The sequence below is a fragment of the Chiloscyllium punctatum genome, chromosome 20, assembly GCF_047496795.1.
Source record: "Chiloscyllium punctatum isolate Juve2018m chromosome 20, sChiPun1.3, whole genome shotgun sequence".
Lineage (NCBI taxonomy): Eukaryota > Metazoa > Chordata > Chondrichthyes > Orectolobiformes > Hemiscylliidae > Chiloscyllium > Chiloscyllium punctatum.
In genome coordinates, this window is record NC_092758.1 from 28,342,226 (window position 1) to 28,362,592 (window position 20,367).

At 37.4% G+C, this 20,367-nt stretch overlaps 1 protein-coding gene across 3 annotated transcripts in view; it reads right to left on the bottom strand.

Annotated features, from left to right (window-relative positions):
• Positions 1 to 3,936: 3,936 nt before the first annotated feature.
• gabrg2 (gamma-aminobutyric acid type A receptor subunit gamma2) overlaps positions 3,937 to 20,367 on the bottom strand; it is a 128,768-nt gene continuing 112,337 nt past the window's right edge. For 2 of the 3 annotated variants that reach the window (XM_072590558.1, XM_072590557.1), the window contains exons 9-11: positions 16,221 to 16,426; positions 15,327 to 15,350; positions 3,937 to 5,522 (exon numbers count right to left, since the gene is read on the bottom strand). In XM_072590558.1, coding sequence (XP_072446659.1) covers positions 5,247 to 5,522; positions 15,327 to 15,350; positions 16,221 to 16,426 — 506 coding nt within the window. In that variant the 3' untranslated portion in view covers positions 3,937 to 5,246. The remainder of the gene's footprint in view (positions 5,523 to 15,326; positions 15,351 to 16,220; positions 16,427 to 20,367) is intronic. The other variant, XM_072590559.1, reaches the window with a different exon arrangement.

Here is a 20,367-nt window from a genome sequence, read left to right on the forward strand (position 1 = left end):
GAGCGGACCTCCCAATAACCGCCCACTTCAATTCCCCTAACCACTCTCTTTCCAACAAGACCATCCTTGGCCTCTTCCATTTCCAAAACAAAACACAGCTGCTATTGGAGGAACAACACTTTATCTTCTGCCTGGGCACCCTACAGCCCGGAGGACTCAACATTAAGTTCTCTAATTTCAAATAACCTCCCTCCCCATCCCTTGACTCCCTTCCCAGCCCCTCCCTCTCCCTTCCATTGCTCCCTGCCACCAACTGAATTCATTCATTCCATTGACTAACCAGGTCATACCCTCTACATGTCTTCACTTATCCCCACTTCACCACCCTGCCCCTGCCTCCCCCTTTATCTGCAGCTCCCCCCCACACCAAGCCCCAGTCCTGAAGAAGGGTTAGACCTAAAATGTTGACTTCTGCACCTTTTGATGCAGCCCAGCCTGCTGTGTTCTTCCAGCTTCCTGCCTGTCTACTTTGGATTCCAGCATCTGCAGTTTTTTTGTCTCTAACCAGGATAAGATGAGCCAGTAATCTTGCTGAGAAGTTGGAATAATGCACTGTAAGGTGAAAGTGAGGACTGCAGATGCTGGAGGGAAGAGACAAGATTAGAGTGGTGCTGGAAAAGTACAGCAGGTCAGGCAGTATCCAAGGAGCAGGAGCCCTTCATCAGGAATGAGGATTCATAATGCACTGTAAACTCAATGTTCCATTTGATTGCTATTTTAATTCTCTAAATTGTTTTATGCTCCTTTTCAGTGCTTGATCTCCTGCATTGCTCCATCAAAGCCCAAAATAAACTCAATGAGAAGCACCTTCCCTTTCTTTTAAGGACTTTACAGTGTTTTGGACACCATATTGATTTCATCTAATTTCTGACCTAATTTTTGCTTTTTCTCTTTTGCAGCATTTTGCATCTGTTGTGTGCATTGGTGAATACGGTGAGTGAGATGGTGGTCAGGGAGATGGATAGATATGTTAAGTGGATAGGGTGGACAATGAATAGGCTGAGTTGTGTGGCAGCTTGCTGGGTGGTCAGTTTGACTTGGGGAAAGTTGAGAGGGGGGGAATCATAGTGAAATGACAGTCATGGAGGTAGTTAGGGAATTGATTTTGATTGACAAGGTTTTGGAGTGGGTGGAAGGATGTGAGGGGCTTAGGTCAGGATGGGGACATCGGGTCAGTTGAGTGATCTGAGGAGGTCTGGATCAGAGGGGGAGTTGAGGGCTACAGTGGAATGGGATTGGTCAGGGAAGTGAAGGGGTATTGATGGGGTGTCACTGGGAATTGTGGAGAATTAGTGAGAGTGATAGAGGATGGGGGATTCAGTTGTGTATTACCAGGAATTAGACATAGTCATAATCAATCCAATATTTCCTGGATAATTATTCAGTTAAATTACTAGGAACTGTTCCAAGTCTCAGACTTTATTCATATTTGGAGATATTTGCATTGGGAAATGGGGAATTGCCTATCCTAAGTTTAAATATCCCAGCCAATATTCACTGAGTCAGTACATCAAGAACTCTGAGCAGTCCCAACACATCTCTAACCAGTCAGACACCAGATGACCTAGGACATAATTTGGAAAAAAATTGAAAATATAAATAACGCAGCATTTGATATCCATCTTGGTGGAAATTCAACTGTAGCTACTGCTCTTTCCATTCTAATAAGATCATGGATGTTGTGGTACTCAGCGAAATGACCATTCTCCCTGAAGAGCTATCTACATAATATGCAGTGGTACTCCTGCATTGGCAGTTGACAGTAAAAATATATCTGACATTACTTCAAAAATCCATTAAAATGCCAATGGGGAATTCTCTAAATATAAGAAGGTTGACATTTTATTTAATCTCGTGCACTAATGGGCAATAGTTTACTGACAATAAATTGCATTGCTCCAGATAACGAGATACAGAAAGATTTAAATTTGATGGCTTTAATGAAACACATTATGGACTGTCAGGATTCTAATAGTATTTACAAGTAACCTTACTCAAGTAAGCTGAGAGCTTAGAATGCTTGCCTTAGTTAGGTGCATGTATCAGCAATTGCATTCTGGAAAACCTCATGCAAACGCATCTTTGCTGCAGTCCAGTGCTATCAATGTGAAACATGATGTTGATCAGTATCAGCTCCAAAGCCTGAAATATTTTGCTTTCTACTCATTTCCCATTCTCTCATATGCCAGGACAACATCTATAAATATCAGTACTGTACTCATTCCTAATCCAGGCGACAATGCGCATATGAACCAAAACCTGAGTGCTATCAAACTGGTCAAATGTGAACACTGTCAGTCAAGTGCATGCTGTCCATTGGGGGAACAAAAGTACATCCATTTGGATGTCTCGCACAGAAATTAACTTTAGTGCCCACCAGCTCCCACAAACTGAGACAGTTGTGATCTGTTTAAAACCAATGTTAAGTTGAGCTATTTTCATATCCATAACACTTAAAGTCATATGTAGCGCATTAACCAGCTCAGTAATTAGAAAATTCTCTCAATAGCTAGTAGAGTGAAGCATTGATTCAAAAAAACAACCATGGTTTCCAATTGAGAAAATGTACAATGGATGCATGTTGCACAGCATTGCTCTTGGGCCAGTATTTCCTTATGTTCTAGACTTTCCTTGCTAAATTACTCCACCTTCAAGTTCCATCTCCCATTTTGTGAAACTCCGTGGAAGCTATCATTTTTAATAAAATGTTAATAAAATATCCCAATATTTTGTTATTTGACTTGGTGCATTTTTTCACCTCTGTAAAGTGTGGAGGAAACCACTTTATTTTTTTCCAGCAGTTACTGCAAATTGTGACTTTTAGTTATTAAGTCAAAAACCTTTGAGAAGTCAATGAACTATGCTTTGCCTTTCATAAACAAGTGGAAATAACTAGAACAGGAAAACTGAAATGGAGGATTCTGATCAGATCCTGTGAATTGAGACCATTCAGTTGCTTTCCACCATCTATAAAATATTATCTTTTAGTGTTTTTTAAACATCATTCTTAATCAATATATGTCATCAATTATGTTATTGCACACCTTTAGAGCAAATGGGACTTAAACCCAGGCCTCCTGATCCAGAGGTAGAGACAATACCACTGTACCACAACACAGACCTGAAGGCACCACTTGAGTATGAACCTGGATCATCTTGATTACCAGGCAGCTGTTTTTCCGAACTAAGCCATGGCACTGCCCTTCTTTTTTTCTTATAAAGGGAGGGGGGTGGCGGTGGTGGTGGGGGGGGGGGTTGGGGAGCGAGAGAGAGAGAGACAGAAACAGAGACAGAGAGAGTGTGTGTGTGCGTGCATGTGTTTGTGTGTGTAAAATAAAGGAGGGGATCAGAGAGATTTGGGAATTAACTAGTTAAACTATATGCCAATGCTTCATTTTTTTTTTACCTGTAGCTAGAGTCTATTACTTGTAATAAACAGTAATTCTATTAAAGTACAAAAGTTATCATTTTTTAACCGATCTGGGTCTAAAAGCCAGGAAAATTAAGGAATTCCACATACTTTTTAAAATCTACCTTTTGGAATGCCTTTGGGAATGGTACAGAGTGTTACCCCAATGAGGCATAACAGGACAAACGTCACAGTAGAACTGGATGTCCTTATTATGACTGCTTAGTGTAATAATTATTATCATGTGATGATCAAAATTAATAAGCTTTGATTGTGAATTTCCCCAGATGCTTGCCTTTAACTTAAGTCTGGTGGTTAAATTGAAGGTGATAAATGCTCATATTTTTCAAAACAAAAATGTAGAAATTTGCTTAATTATATAATCTTGACATGCACATTGCCTTAGTTTGTTAATATTTAATGACAATGCATGTGATCTTTTAAAATATTAATATACTCGAGGTCAGTAGTGAATATCCACCACTGAATGCAGTGGTATTCTAACAAGAAGAGTCTGTCACTATGGATGAGAGTATTCCAGAATTTTTATTAGTATCAACAACTATAAGGCTGCTACAGCTGTTTTAATTACACATTGTTTAAAACTTTACATTAAACTGTCAAGATGTGTATCGATATCCTAACAGTACAACACATGTGCAAGGAAGTTGGAAACCTTGAGGTCAGATTTCAAAGCAGGAAGTACATCTGTGATCCTTTCAATGGCACTAAGGTAACAATACTAGTACGTACAACTCCTGTGCTGTAATAGCTTTTTGTAACTTTCTTAACACTCATTAAATCCCAACTTGTAACTGCATTTGTCCACTTAAGAGATGCTTCAATCGCAGAAGATGTATCTGGGAGGAAGAGGGAAGGTGTGAAATGTAGACCAGACACCTCCCCATGGTTAACATCAGAATGGTCAGTTAAGACTCTTTAACCCACATTGTCTCCTAGACATGGTTACAGTGCAGAACTGGTGGTGACCTAGCACCACTATTTCCTATTCTTTTTGCTGAGTAATGATGTGAATAAAGGGAAAAACTATTAATAAAAAATGTGAAATCATATGTGAAACAATACCTTCAATATAGATAATTATTTCTTATTTATGGTTCTCTTTATTAGGGTTAAAATTCTTCAACCAGCTGAAATTACTAATTACCCTCTAGTGGGAACAGTCTTTGTGGTAGCAAAAGACATAAAGAGAGGAAAAACAAACTGGAAAAATACATCCATAATCTAAAGATTTAACACATTAAAAAACAATTGTATCCTTTCTTTATTTACTTCTAATGAAAGACCTCTCCTTATTAAGTCCTTATTTGTCTTTTAAAATTTGGTATTTTTCTAAAAAATAGTGTTAATGCTTACTAATTGCAGCTGCTCAAATCATAGCAAAAATTTCATAATAAAATGGAAATAATGCATGGATAGATGAGTTTTAGGACTTCTTCATTTCTTTGCCCTCCACATCAGGAAAACCTAGTGCTGAGCAATGTTCCAAAGCCATAAGTATCCATTAGCCTGACTCCAGTGCAAATCTAACTTTGAAAGTGCTTTTTTTTGGCCACATTTTGTGCCAAGAAAACAGATAAGCCATTGCATTTGGCTTGCTACAATAATTCATTTAAAATACAATCCTCCAAAAACCACAGAAAACAAAAGTTTTAAAAATTCATAGCAATTTTGGCCCAGAAATTAAAACATGCACCAAATTTTCAATCACTAATCTTTTTAAGACATGCTTTAAAAATTTACAATATTTTATCCAATTAACCATTTTTACATGTGACTTTTAATGATCAGCAGAAGAAAATGCCTCTCATACTATTTACAGATAAAGGTAGCCTACCCAGTAGACCAGGTTAAACAAACCAAAAGCTGTGGGAAAAAAGATACGGGCATACGAATCAACTTTGGTGATACGGATGTGCAATCTCCCCTGCCTCCATGCTCCTGTGCGGCACTCATCGAAACAGCAAAAGAAACTGGTGCAATCTTTGCCATCCAGACACTCATATCCATATTCTTCATCCCGCTCTTGCAGATGTGACGCATTGTTCATTTGGACAGCAGATGACCCAGGACGGATATCCACAGTAGGTGCCTGTAATTATTACAGCAAAATAAGTCAATCTGGTTACTGTGAGGGAATCAAAATAGCATATTCTAAAGAAGGTTTGTGCAGTTCTCTGCCCTTTTAAGATGAAGCATGTCCTTGCTGATAACATCGAGCAAGATTTGAGAATGATCTAGATTTGTCATGGGATTAAGTTTCCTGTACTGTATCTCTAATGTGCTTTGGCCTTACACTTCAAATGAAACACTTCATTCAGATTTGTTTTAGAAAGTCTAAGCTGTGTGCTTACGTCCATTAGAAACAAAATTTTATTTTTTGGTATTAGACAGTATGTCTACTCTTTCAGTACAGGTGAAAGAGAGAATGCTATACTGTTTGAGGTGACCAGGTCGGTCCTTTCAACGATATATCCCCTGGACTAAATTTAAGTTAACTAGCATCATTCAAATACCTAAATACTAAACAGCAAATTTTAAAATGAACACACACCTTCCAAATAGTGCCACAAACATGCCCCATCCAACAGCCCTTCTTCCCTCAAGCTGGCTGGTGAGATATCAGTAGCCAGCCCTACTCATACTGGTGTGTTTGAATTTTATTTTTAAATCATTACTGTTGGTTATAGAATACTACTGGAAAACAGTACACAGGGATGTAGGATAATCATGCTATGCATTCATTCATGGTTATACCTTTCTTAAAATTCAGTTTAAGGTTGGTAACTACAACATACATTGTGGGTGAGTTTGCTTTTGTATTTTACGGTATTTTTGTCCATAGACTGAAAGTTTTCCTGAAAATTGTAAATTCTATTAAGGCAAAATCATTAAATGATGTATGTACAAAATTGGTTTTAACAAGAAATTAATGCAGTAATGCTGATTTTGGCTTAAATTTGAGATCTTTATCATAATACTTGAACTTTAATGAGTCTTTTATGTTTGGCTGGCATGGTCTTTTAAAGAGATATAGGAAAAGAAAAACAAATTGGGTTTTATCTGGATCCTTCACATATTTCTGTCTCTCACAATCTTAAACAGGGAAAAGCTGCCTGTTCCAGAGAAGAAGGGGACTAATTTAAGTAATGAAATCATAGCCGGGTAACATAATTGATTAGGATTCATGTTCCATTTAATCACATCCGAACTATAGATCTTCGATCTGCCAACAAAACTGAAATTACGGCATATCGATGCTCAAGTCACTAGTGATATCTGTTTTGTATAAATGGATCCTTTCAATCTGCCACAGGGGATACCAGTCACAGCTCTGACTGCAGCTCTCAGCTGTATTAAATAGGTTATCAATGTCCTTTTCGCAAAGGACAAGGAGTTTTTCATTATCTGCACTTTCTTGACATTCAACAGGGAAAAGGTTTAAGTTTCATAGTGATACCTGGTTTCCCTACATGCACAGTGTGATTGATTTGCACGTAGCATAGTCTACTGGGAAATAAGCACCCAGAATATGCCTTATTGGGAAAACTAAATTGTATGCAATTACATTTGAAATAAAAGAGAAGCTTGGAATCTTCCCAAATGGATTTCAATCAATTTTGCAGTAATACTGATATTTTACACAATTCATTATAGTACCTCACAACTCTCAAGTTTATAAAAATAGCTTTCTTACTTTCCCCTGTAATGGATGTCTTTTAGGAATGTTCTTACTTATAGAATTGATTACTGATTTCAGACATGGTTAATAATCAGAAAAGCTGAAGTAGTCAAGAATAGTTTGAACTAAAATTACAATGGAGTACAATTAGTACGATAAAATCAACTGATTTTTAAAAAAGATCATTCCTATTATAGAATCATGGGATCCCTACAGTGTGGAAGCAGGTTATTTGGTCCATCAAGTCCACACCGGCCCTCAAGGAGAATCCCACCCAGACCCACCCACTGAGCTTGCACATCTCTGGGCACTATAAACAACTGACCATGGCCAATCCACCTAACCTGCACATCTTTGAACTGTGGAAGGAAACTGGAGCACCCAGTGGAAACCCATCCAGACATGGGGAGAATGTGCAAACTCCACATAGACAAGGGTATACAAAGATTATAAAAGAATAAAAATTCAAGATGTTTTGGAAGTTGTAGATTTATCTGATCTGATTAATATTTTTGATAACGTCTGGCTAATCAGCTGGAAAAAGCAAAATCACTGTGAGGGACAGATTAGAGAATGATTCAATAGAGACCAGAAGATTTTTTTAATTTGTAGGAACATTAATCATTTTCGAGGAAGTCCATTCACTAAAATAAGTGTCCAAACTTTTATGCATAAAAGACAATTAGCAAAATTATTTCTGATTGATATTTGTACATGAATTTCCATACATAATTTTTTTGGAGTTTAGGAAGCAAAAGCATATCTCCTTTATTTGATTTCCCCTGGTTTAAAAGCACTACCTTTAGCTGTAAAGACCATTAGTATATTGTTGTTATATCAAGAATGATCCACTTTTTTATGCTTGTCCAAGAGGTGACAAGTAGCAATTTTAAAAGGTGGTTTTCTTTAGTACTTTTGTTACAGACTGGAATTCCTTGTGTTGAAGTAAAGACAAATCCAGAAAGAAGCAGAAAGTCCTAAGATCATCCTGATGGTAGGGGGGGGGGGGGAGGTTGGATGCGTAAAGGGATTGCCTAGCATGGTGAATAGGTGATGGCTGGTGCCTGCAAACTGAAAACTTTAAAACCGTTGAATTGCAGATGAAAGTGAAGAGGGACTGGACAAGGCAAGAAAAGAGAGTTGAGGTAGGAAGAAATTCCATGGGGCAGGATCAGGCAGAAGCAATGGGTCTCCCCAGGCAGTCCTGTTTAGGGAGACCATAGAAGCGGGCTATACAGGTTTAAGGGACTATGAGCTGAGAGGCTGTTGGTGTGAGATCCCCAGATGAGATGAGGTTGGTGACAGTTGTGGACTGAATGGTCTCCTGTTTGGTGGGGTCTTGATAAGAGGAGGTTTCTGAGAGCTGACGCTCACCCTCCACAATATAGAGGTCAGTCAGCCAGACAACAACAGCACCAACATTGTCAGCAGGTTTGATGACAAATGCTGTAGCTGATTTCAAGTAATACTGCTAAACCCTTGGCTTTGTAACTCAGGTTTCCATTCTGGCAGGAATTAAATCCAAAAGATTTCACTCTAAATTTCCAAATACTTAATATTTTTGTTATTACTTAGTCTCTAATATTTCTGATCAGAATGCAACATTTAACTTAAACTGCATATTGATGTCTTGCTTTGAAAATAAATCAGAGTTTAAAATAAAACATACTGGTTGGAAAAATCATAGCCTTAAAAATAGTACTGATAGTCAGTTTCCTATTATAGAAATCAGATGTGCCTTCATAGAAATGAAAACTATTTGTAACATAAAGGGTTAATTATATCTTTTCTGCAGGACTAGCTGCTGCATATGTGCAAAAGGAGGTTTGTCACACTGGTAGAAGACCACATGGATCTGGAGTTTCAGTAAGACTTCATGTCCTGTCTTGCTATGCCTTGTGAAAAGAGTTCTGTTAATCTTAGTGAGCTCTAAAGGTTTTATTACTTCGACTTTCCCGCTCCTTGGATGCTGCCTGGCCTGCTGTGTTTTTCCAGTGCTACACTTTTCGACACTCATCTCCAACATCTACAGTTCTCACTTTCTCCGATATTATGAACTTCATATTTCTACTTGGTGGCTAACAGTGATCAGAATTATTGAACTAGAGCCAGGATGTGAGAAAAGACCGAAGTGAATTCCACCAACAGTAGTGTAATGGGTAAACCATGAGGCCAGCCAAGCGATTTAATTCCAGAAGTGGGAGGAACACCTGAATAGGAGCTCGGTCGTAATAGGGATCAGCAAGTGATGGCCCACAAAGCCCACCTAGGTACTGAACCATGGAGTCACAAAATCTATATGAAGCAACAAGTAACAAGAAACAAAAAATTAAATTTGGCACAGTGAGTAAAGACTTCCCAGAAATTCAAAAACTCCTTAAGAGGGAAGGGGAAGAAACAAATGCTTAGAGAATCTACTAATGGTAAACATGTGAAGAAACAGTGTGCTGTCAACACCATGAGTGGACTATTGGTGAGAATTCAACGCAGCCAGCGTTATGGAGGATTGCATAGTGCAAAGGCAGTGACCCTAGGTTACAGCTGCAGCAACAGCGCAGAGTTAAATACAGATCACTATACACTGCGAGCCTGCCTATCACAGTACAGAACACAGAAGGGCAAGAGGAACTCTTCCTAGGGGTTATGGCAGGTCTACTGCAAGATTTCAACTTCATTACTTTCATTCTATTCTAGTAAATATACATGAAAGGTAAGTGACAACAAAATTTACCTTAAATTGACACAAGGGCAGATATATTGATTCTTTTGATGTCTTGGTCATGGTTAAAGAAAACATCCAACTTCTCCACTCAACTTTGTAATACTAGTGATTTTAAAATAACAGTAAACTAGCTGGTGCATGCCACCCTTTGCGACAATATGAAGCCAGTCATCCTGAATGTTATTCCTAACCATTATTGTTCTTTAAATGGGACTGCATGTGTATCAAGTGCCAGAGTTGCTGAAGATGGTTCAGCAAACCAGGAATTTCTCTCCACTGCAGGCATCTAGCCTGAGGATTGCAAAAAGGTAATGCTGAGCTTTAGCTTATCAAAAGAGATGCTTGAATTGATTGGGGAGGGGGAGGTGTAACGAGCTGGTAATGGTATTTCTGGACGTTATTTTGCCCTTTCAAGAGATAACCACAGAGACTCAGATTGTCATTTAGTGAAGGCTTAGACCTGTTCTCTTGCATCTAGGTGGCACTGTTTCAAAGTCCCTGCTGCCTCTTTTGAGCAGAATCGTTGCTTTGTTTTGTTGAAGAAAGGGGAAATAAAGGTGTAGCAACAACCAACGTGGATTTAAACAGAAATTTCTCCCTTTGATAAAAGGTCAGAACACTAAAGGGAAACAGGGGCAAAACCTTATAAGAGAGCAATTATCAATAGAAGCAAGTGAAACTTTAAACATTCAACAGTCAATGATGCCCACTGCAACAGCGTAGTATGGCTTATGGATTAAGAATAAGATCTTCAGTGATGCAAGGAAGAATTTCACAGCTCCATTGTGAAAAATATTGAAGCTTCAGTGAGGGTACAGGATGGCCCTGCTGCAGTAACAGTCACCGACCTTATATCAAGTGTCTTTACAAAGATATTCAGAGCACAATGCAAACTTGATGTATTTACAGGAAAGCTCCAAGTCCTCGAATTGAATAATCAACAATAATACACGGTTAATAAAAGGCTCAGGGAAAGATGAGGTCCTTTACTCCAACTTGGATCAAACCCATTTGACCTTCAAAGCTTTGACATCTGAAGACTGCCCTGGACCAGCTTTAATATACACCATTAAAAGGAGGTTGAACCATTAAACGTAACTAAGGTTTGAAATAGTTTAAATATCTTTTAAAGAGGCTACTGACCTAAACAGTTCAAGCAGCATCCGAGGAGCAGTAAAATCGACATTTCGGGCAAAGGCCCTTCATCAGGAATACAGGCAGAGAGCCTGAAGGGTGGAGAGCCCTGCCTACCTGCCTATCTTCTTTTCCACCTATCCACTCCACCCTCCCTCCCCCGACCTATCGCCTTCATCCCCTCCCCCGCTCACCTATTGTACTCTATGCTACTTTCTCCCTACCCCCACCCTCCTCTCACTTATCTCTTCACCCTTCAGGCTCTCTGCCTTTATTGCTGATGAAGGGCTTTTGCCCGAAATGTCGATTTTACTGCTCCTCGGATGCTGCCTGAACTGCTGTGCTCTTCCAGCACCACTAATCCAGATACTGACCTAAAAAACCAGTTGCTAGTAGTTACATAACTCAAAACAAATGTCTGCAACATATTTCTGAAAATTAGTTACAGAAGTAGCCAGTGTTCTTATGCAATTCATATGAACACATTAAGCTTGAAAATAACTGAATGATACTATCTCAGGAATATATTACGCTATGGTCAATAAATGTGCTCTGGAGATTTACAGAGAAGGGACAAAATCTTGAAAAAGACAACACATTTTTTTAAAACTTTGCAGAAGACTATCATTGAGAAGAACAATCCTTATTAGGAATGGAAATCACCTGCAATTTCAGGATAATATCTAGCAAATAGCAAAAAGGTTCAGAGCACAGAGGGAATTAAATGAACTGGTTATCCAGTCTGCAGACCATACTGCTATGCACTCTTACTTTCTGATACAGTTCCAGAGAAGTTCTTGTCTACAGAGAACCAGCTATCCTACACTACACATGTGTTTGCCCTACCAAACAATAACAAGGGAGACTATACATCCTGTAGATCCTCCAGAGAGCTGAGAATACTGGTGAAAATTATTGCCTCAACCCAAAGAGGGGGATGGGGGCACTATGGGTAATGCTCACGTAAATAGAGAAATGTGGTACTGTAAAAGAACTTGGGTGAACTTACTACTTTATATCTTGACCCCTTTTCAAGCAGAATTACCATGTATTCTTGGAGTAAAGATACTGTGATGTTGGATAATACAGATCTAGTGCTTGAGTCTGTAGAATGTCTTTTCTTTACATGACTTGTAAATAGTTACACTAAAAACCCTGTCAATTGCCATTTAGAAAAGACTGTGGCCTTCACATGTCTATATCATGTGGTTTCTATAATGGACTGTTCTTTGTAATGCTCATTATAAAGAAAGTTTAAAAGTTTATTCCACAAGTTTTCTTTTTTGCTTTAAATGGGCAGAAAATTAAAGGGTAGGGGGGAAGAGGTGGGTATATAAAAATGAATGACCTATTCCAGGAGATTATCACCCAGGCAGTGAAGCTGAAAATCTACCTCACTATACTGTGAGGCAACAGCAATTGTCTCTAGAAGATGGACTGAGTAGAGATTTGTTAACATGTTACATTTGTCAAATTCTAAGATCTGGCACCATGTCAAAATTAAGATACTATGGCAATGAACTTGTTCTGTGAAGTGAATGATTTGATTAGATGATTCAGAGCAGAAAAGGAAAGTAAGTAACCACTTTTGAATATTAGAGATTAAGGATTGATAAAATTCAGTCTACAGAAGTATGCAAAGTTGAAGAAAACATCTTTAAGTGTTATTGGTTTATGATAATGCATTGTTAAAACTATTCTTGATAAATGGGATCAAATATAACTAAGCACATTTTCTGACAGAATATGTATAATCATATCAATGTGGACAATCATTCAATTGCTTATTATACTGATTGAGTTGGACAACATTGACAGGATTTTCCAAATGATGGAAGAAATTGATAAATAGCAATTCTCTCTAACTTCTGAAAGTGATGAAATCGGGATTCATGAACTGGAATTTAATCAAAATCTGGTGCATTAACAATGGTTAGAATAGGACTGAGCAAGAACCTCACATAATACATCTGAACAGTATTACTTACCTCTTGAATCTAATTTATAACTATTTATATAGCATCTTAATAAATTAGCTAATGGACTTAAGTAATTTTGAAATGAATTAGTTCCATATGTATTTTGATTTTAGACACTGGATCATAATGCCTAAAACAAAGAGCTTTGTGATTACTTCTTCAATTCTGCTGTTTAACATGAAGTGAATTCATGATGGAGATATTAGCCTACTATTGTATTATGTAACATATTGAACAGGGTCATAAAAGTGCCACTTTGTCTGATTGGTTTATATGTTGGATTTGTTCGAAACATTTTACAAATTTCTTATCTACATCCAGTTTAGAACACATTAAAGGAGAAATGGGTATTTTGCATCAAAAGTCTTAAGAGATATTGGTAAAATTAAAGGAAATAGGAACTTAAATTTCGCTGCTCACTAGAAGAACACGTGATTAGCATTTAAAAGGCTGTAAAGATTTAGAATGTACACAATGCCCATTCCACAGGCTGTGTGTAGCAACATAATGAATTGTATATTGACTCACATTGGATTTTGGACAGGCAAAAACATTGACAGTGGAAGTGCATCAGGCAAAAAAAAGCAACCCTAAGACTCCATTGTAAAGTAACTATTTATAATATTTACAAATAAAACATTCCCAATATACTCTTTCCACTGCACTTAAAATGGAGAAGGTAATAGATTTATTTCTACCATTATGGTGCTCTACGTTAGAAATATTTTTACAGAATACTTTTAATTGAAATTACATGTACCAAGCATTTCATCTTACTTTACGTAATTTTTGCTATATAGTTAAAAATATCTCTTATCTTATCTTAGGCTATTTTAATAACTCATATCTCCCAGTTAAAGTCAGAGATGAAACAGTTGCAAAATAACACAAAAGTTACATATGGCCTGTCATGTCTTTCACAAAACAATTATTAACATTGTATTGATATTGTATAAGTATTCTTCAATTAACAAGCAACTGGTGCTCGGACTTAATTGAGAAATTAACTGGCAAATAATATTCATGCTACACATGTGCCAGGCAACAGCAGAGAATCCTCCAAAAGAAGAGAATCTAGTCTTGACATTCAATGATTTTGTCATTGCTGAATCCCCCATTAACAATGCCCTGGTAGTTAGGATTGACCAAAAGCTGACTGAACCAAAAACAGCTATATAAATACTGTGAGTACAAAAGCTGGTCAGAGTCTATGAATTTTGTAGTCAGCATCTTGCTTCTTGTCACCACAAGTTGTGATGGAATACTCTGCACTTACCTAGATGGATACTGCTCAACAACATTCAAGCTTAACACAACCCATGACAAAACAGATCACTTGATTGGCACCCTATTCACCACCTTCCATGTTCACTCCCTTCACCATCAATGCATCAATCAAATGTAGTGTGTACCGTCTACAAGGTGTACTGCAATAACTCTCAGTGGCATACCCAGCAGCACCTTACAAACCTACAATCTGTACCATCGCAAAGGATCAGGACAGCAGGTGCATGGGAACACCACAACCTGCAAGTTTCCCTCAAGTCTCCTGACATGGAACAACATCAGTATTCCTTCACTATCACTGCTCCTAAATGCTGGAGCAACCTCTTTCTCAGTAATATGGGTGCACCTACATTCCAAGCACTGCAACAGTTCAAGGTAGCAGCTCACTACAACCTTCTTTAAGGGAATTAAAGATGGTCAATAAATGCGGTTCAAGCAAAGCCCTCACCCCAACATTGAAGACAAAGTAACACTTTTGAAGTAATGAACTTAGAACACTTTGAGACATCCTAACACAATGAAGGATGCTATATATCCAGCTTTGCTCACTGTGAGTCATGTCTTTGAATCCTTCCATTACAAAATATTTACAATATAGAAACTTTGGATCAACACATTATTGCTACTGTTGAGCAGCCGTTTACACTTACAAGTAACTACACAGTGAGAAATGAATGGTTTTGAGAGATGGAATCATGTTCAGTAGCAGTGATAAACATATAATCATAAAGAGATAGGAAAAATAATTGCAGAAAAGAATAAATTTGTATATCTTTATGACCAGATAGCTGTGCTTGGGTTGGAAAACATATTACATAGGCAGTCTGCCTTGTTTTGCCAGCTATAAGAAGTTATACAACAGAGCCACACATCAACTGGGCAAAGAATTAAAACCAATCAAATAACATTCAAATATATTGAACCCATCTCAAAAGATAAAGGTACATTTTCCTTGTGATATTAACAACATCAGCATATTGACGGAAATAGATACCTTTGGTTAAAAAAAGGGATATTTTCAAACTGGAAACAAACTAGAAACAAACAAAAAACTAAATATCTATGTTCATTGGAAAAATAAATATAAAGTACCTTTGATGAAAACATCCGAAGAAGCTTTTTTTAAGAAACAGAATAAAAATATTTAATGAAAACTTAAGGGGATATATCATTATCACAATGCAATTGAAATACATTTGAAGGAAGTGTAGAGAGAAATCAGAATCAATAAGTAGCAAGAAATTCATTTATAGGACAGGAAACAGATCTATGTTGAACAACCTGTCATATCCCAGTGATGGACTTCATAGAGGGCATTTGGATTTGAATGTTTGGTGCAGAGAATAACAGCTCCACAAATTGCATCTTATTATTTATATGGTGCACAAGAAATTCTCCTTAAATCTTAATTGAAAAGTCAGAAGGTATGATTACACACCATTATTTGGTAATAATGATCATCGAACAGGTACATTGGTTAATTCTTAGGTCAAAGATTGTAAAAACTGATCAAGATCTAATGGTAGGTGTGGTAGGTATGTAGCAAAAAATAGAAGAGGGATGTTCTGGCAGCAAATTTCAGAATGTATGCTTTCCATTCCTTCATAACGGTATACAGTTAAATCAGTAATATCTCAAAAAGGATAAAACATTTAATCAAGTGACCACATTTGGCAAAATGGATTGTACTTCCATTCTAAGGTTGAAAATGTGGAACAGCTCATGAAGGCAAAAAAGTGCAATGTTTTCACCCGAGGGAAGTATTTATTTCAAATGTATGCTATACTTTAGCACATTTATCTATTTAAAACAAAGAGTAACATTACAATCTTTGAAGGAGTCAGTGTTACAGCAAAACACTCTGACAAAGCTTTTGAAAAAGTGCTTCTGTACCCATCACCAATTGTGGTGCTGACTTTTATGACCTTTCTAACTTCAAACATCAATAACCATATCCAAGGATGCTATTATGATAAGAGTACATACGCGATTCTTCTTCTTCTTGTCTTTGTCTTTACTGGGCTTTCTGTTACTGACAAAATAATGCAAGGTCCCATATTCAATCAGCGCAGCAAACACAAAGATAAAGCAAACCGACACAAACAGGTCCATAGCAGTCACATAGGAAACCTTGGGCAGCGATTTACGTGCAATCGTGCTCAGTGTTGTCATAGTCAGGACAGTTGTTATGCCTGCAATGAAAGTAAGATCATGAAAATATGTGAGAAACCTCCTTTAACTTTTATTTGACACTATAACACATAGAAGAGAAGTAGACAATGAAACCTTCCACGCATTTATGTCTTTCAAGTTTGTATTAGCATGACCTTTATTGCATATAAATGGCATGTTAGCAATGGAACTTGACTTAAATACACTCCATCATTTTTATTTTGAATAGTTATCTCACTGAGCAAATAATTTCAATCCTGTGAAACATTTGATACACTCACTGCTGTTATTTGTGCAAGTGAATTTTCACTCCTTCAAATGCACTGGGATTTTGTGGCAAAGTAACAGCCCTTGCTGCTGTTTCAAAGAAAGTGACTGGCAAAGGTTTAATTATCCCTGAGAAATGGATTTATCTTTCCTGGTATGAATTGGACTCTGGCATCAAGCCAGGAGTGCTCCAGCCATCCAACAATAGTAATGTCAGTAAACAACATGAAGCTTATGAATTCTCACAGACAGCAAACCACTAAGTAGTGTAGACTTATTTCTCATATTTTATAAAATTTGCATAGACAGAGAGCAGAAATATTCTAAACAAACTTTAAAAATACATTTTTAATTGTATGCACCCCCAATGGAATTTTTGTCATAATGGTAAAGTTTGACAGACAAATATAATGGTTCTTTAGAAGTAGTTATGATCTGGTACAGCATTAATTCCCAGTTACATGTCGTTGACAAGACCATAAGTTTTAACATCGATATTAGAGCATAAGAAAAGTTCACAGTCAGACATTTCTAAGTGATTTCCATCTGTGGGGGACTTCAACAGTTTACTTTTCAGAGTAACAGAATATCACTGTTCAGCAGCTTCTGGATTTCTGTGTTCAACTGCGCACATGTAAATGCAATTTCACAATTGTAATGATGGTAAATGGTGCCTATCTCACAATCAGTACAACTGGATAATTCAGGGCATCACAAAATGAGGTCATCTATGAACATGTACAAGTCAGTTATGACATAACCGACAATCAAAAAATGGGAAAGTAGGTTACCTCTGTGGCATCTGGCTTTAGGCACTATGTGCCTAAGAAATAGTGCACATTTTGGATGTGAAGTGTGGTGGACGCTGCCTTGGTTAAAGAGTTTGCAGATTTGAACTAAATGACTACCTGCAGCTGCAGAGCAGGCAGGTTACATTGTTTATCAGCAATACAATACTGCTCTGATTCCAGTAGAGCAGTTTTGAAAGTCATATCCCAATTTACACACAGAGGGGAAGCAGGCTATAATGTTAAACAGCTTCTATCTGCATTAGTTGTAGTGTATCAAATAATGATTATGGCATATCCATATCTTCTATCACAGTTCACCATTCACCAACAACCCTATGCTCTTCACATTTATTCTCTAATCATCACATTATCCTCTTTGTCACAATGACAACAATAAACACCATCAAGGAAGTGCAGAGTAAAATCTAAATTTGAAATTTAATCTTGATAAAATGTGTATAAAAATAAGTACTCCCACCATGTGCTTCAGCTGCCCATAATACATGATTATAGAAGGTTGTTGACCTGCAGTTAAGGAGACTGCAAATTGTTTTACATGTTAACCTTAAGCAGTTTGGGGCCTCAAAGGCTGTGCCACCATTCCTTGGCTGTGGTAGATTGCTCAAGCTGGCTAGACAACAGGCAACAGTAGGGAAACTTGGGATGTGACAGGAATTTCACATGCTGAGAAAAGATTGTAGGTTCATGCTCCACACTGCCACTGTCACTTGCCTCAAGTGATCTGTCAACAATCTTACTGATCTGTTAGGGATCACATTGAGGGATTGCTATGTTATTCTGTAGATTCCTCTTAACAGGATATCCACACATATGATTGTAGTAACATAATACAAGGCAACATTATGAGCTTCCATTGTTGCTCTCAAACCTTTGATAGAACTGTTAATTACATACATCAGCCTTCTTCTGTAGCCTGGTCCATTGAAACTGCCACTTGAAGCAGAGCTAGTGTATGACCTCAAAGTTCAACAAGCTAAAAATATTGCTACTCTTGCCCATGACCACGGATCCTGTACTCGTGTAGTCTCAAGTGTAGATCCTCTTCTGTCCTAACCTCCAGTTATGCCATGTCAGTGTCAAAGTTAGCAACTACAAGAATAAAATCAAATGATGCCAATTTTTCATCCTTACTATCTTCATCATTTTACTCTACTGACTAGAAAAGATCCCTTTGTTGGGTGCCTGAAAATGAAAAGAGACAAAGGTTTGTGCAGTGACGAGACAGGAGAAAGAGGGAAGTGTTGATTGAAGCCATCTGCAGCTTGTGAATCAGAAGAAATTGTAGAAAGACAGAAAATTGAATGAGATGAGGAGTAGATATGCACAAACCCTGATCATTGGTCACCACCAGTGGCCACAGCCTCAGTGATGGCCCATCCCATTGTGAGTAGCATTGTCTCCTACACTTGTCTTCCACTAGTTCTTTCCCCTCTGCCTTGGCATGGACCATTTTCTGTTGAATGAATAAGGGTATTAGTATCCTATAAGATGCCTGGTTGAGTTGTACTTTCAAGGCTTGTAGCAGTGTTAATTGTGTCAGGGTAAAGTAAAGCACTAATGTTCGGAGTGAATGGCAATTGAAAGAGATTGTTGGTAGGTAGGTGATGGGGATTCAGTAAATTGAACACAGATTGAGAGTTTGTGGTGCAGTTGAAAGGACATGTAATTTGAAGATGAATGGACTCATGTTGACAGCATCTTTTTCTTTATTGATCTCAGACCTAAGGTACAATGAAAATTTTTGGACTTGCTTCCCAATATGATCAAACTATAGCCTAGATAGTTTTGTTTAAAACTCCTACCATTTAAGTGGTGCAGGGTGCAACTAAATAGTGCGAGCCACTCACGATCAGAGGCTTTTACTAAAGGCAACTAAGTAATGAGAATGAGATAGGTAAGGAAAGTTGTGACCAAGTTACAGAAAGATACAACCAATATATAATCAGGGACTTCAATTTCCAAAAGATTAACAGGATTGTTAGAATAACAAGAAACAAAGGCATGGAAATTTTGAAATGTTTACAGGAAAACCTTATTTGATCAATGCAATGAGGAAGAAAAGAGTGACAAGACTAGTTATGAGGAATGAAGTAGGGCAAATGGATCAAATTTTAGGGGAACAGTGAAGTTTTAAGTAGTAATAGAAAAAAGACAGTAGGCAATCAAGCATCAAAAATATTTAACTAGAAAATACAGAGATGATCTTTGAAAGAAAATGAAAGTGTGAAGAAGACATTATGAGGATACATTTAAAGATAATATAAAAAGGATACTTAAACGTATTGTGCAAATGCATAATAGCAAAAGGATAGTGAAAAGGCGAAACTGACTAGGAAACATACGGAAGAATTCATAGTGGAAAAAATAAAGGATGATGGCATAGCAGCAATGAGTACTTTGTATTTGATTTGAGTAGAGAGGAAGAGGTTGTTAATGTAACAGGAAAGAAGGAAAAAGTAGCAATGTTGAAAATAGATGAAAAAATATGATGAAGTGCACAATACAAAATAAAATCATCACCTGCTCCAGATGGGATGCATAGAGGTTACTGAATGGAACCTTCCAATTTTCCTTCAAATGTGGGTTGGTGTCTTAGAATCAGAGAACTAGAAGTGCTATTCTTTTCTTAAAAAAAAATGAAGTGAGGGATAAACTTAGCAACTACGGGCCAGTGAACTTAACATCAGTGTGAAAAAACCACTGGAGACAAAAATCCAGGGAGGAAAATATTTAGCACTTGGAAAAGTATGTCATAATAAGTGAAAGTCATCATGAATGTGTTAAAAGCCACTTTAGTTTAGTTGACTTGATTTAGTTCTTGGATGAAGTAATGGAGATAACATGATAATGGTAGTTCAATTAATGTATTAATGTTCAAAAGA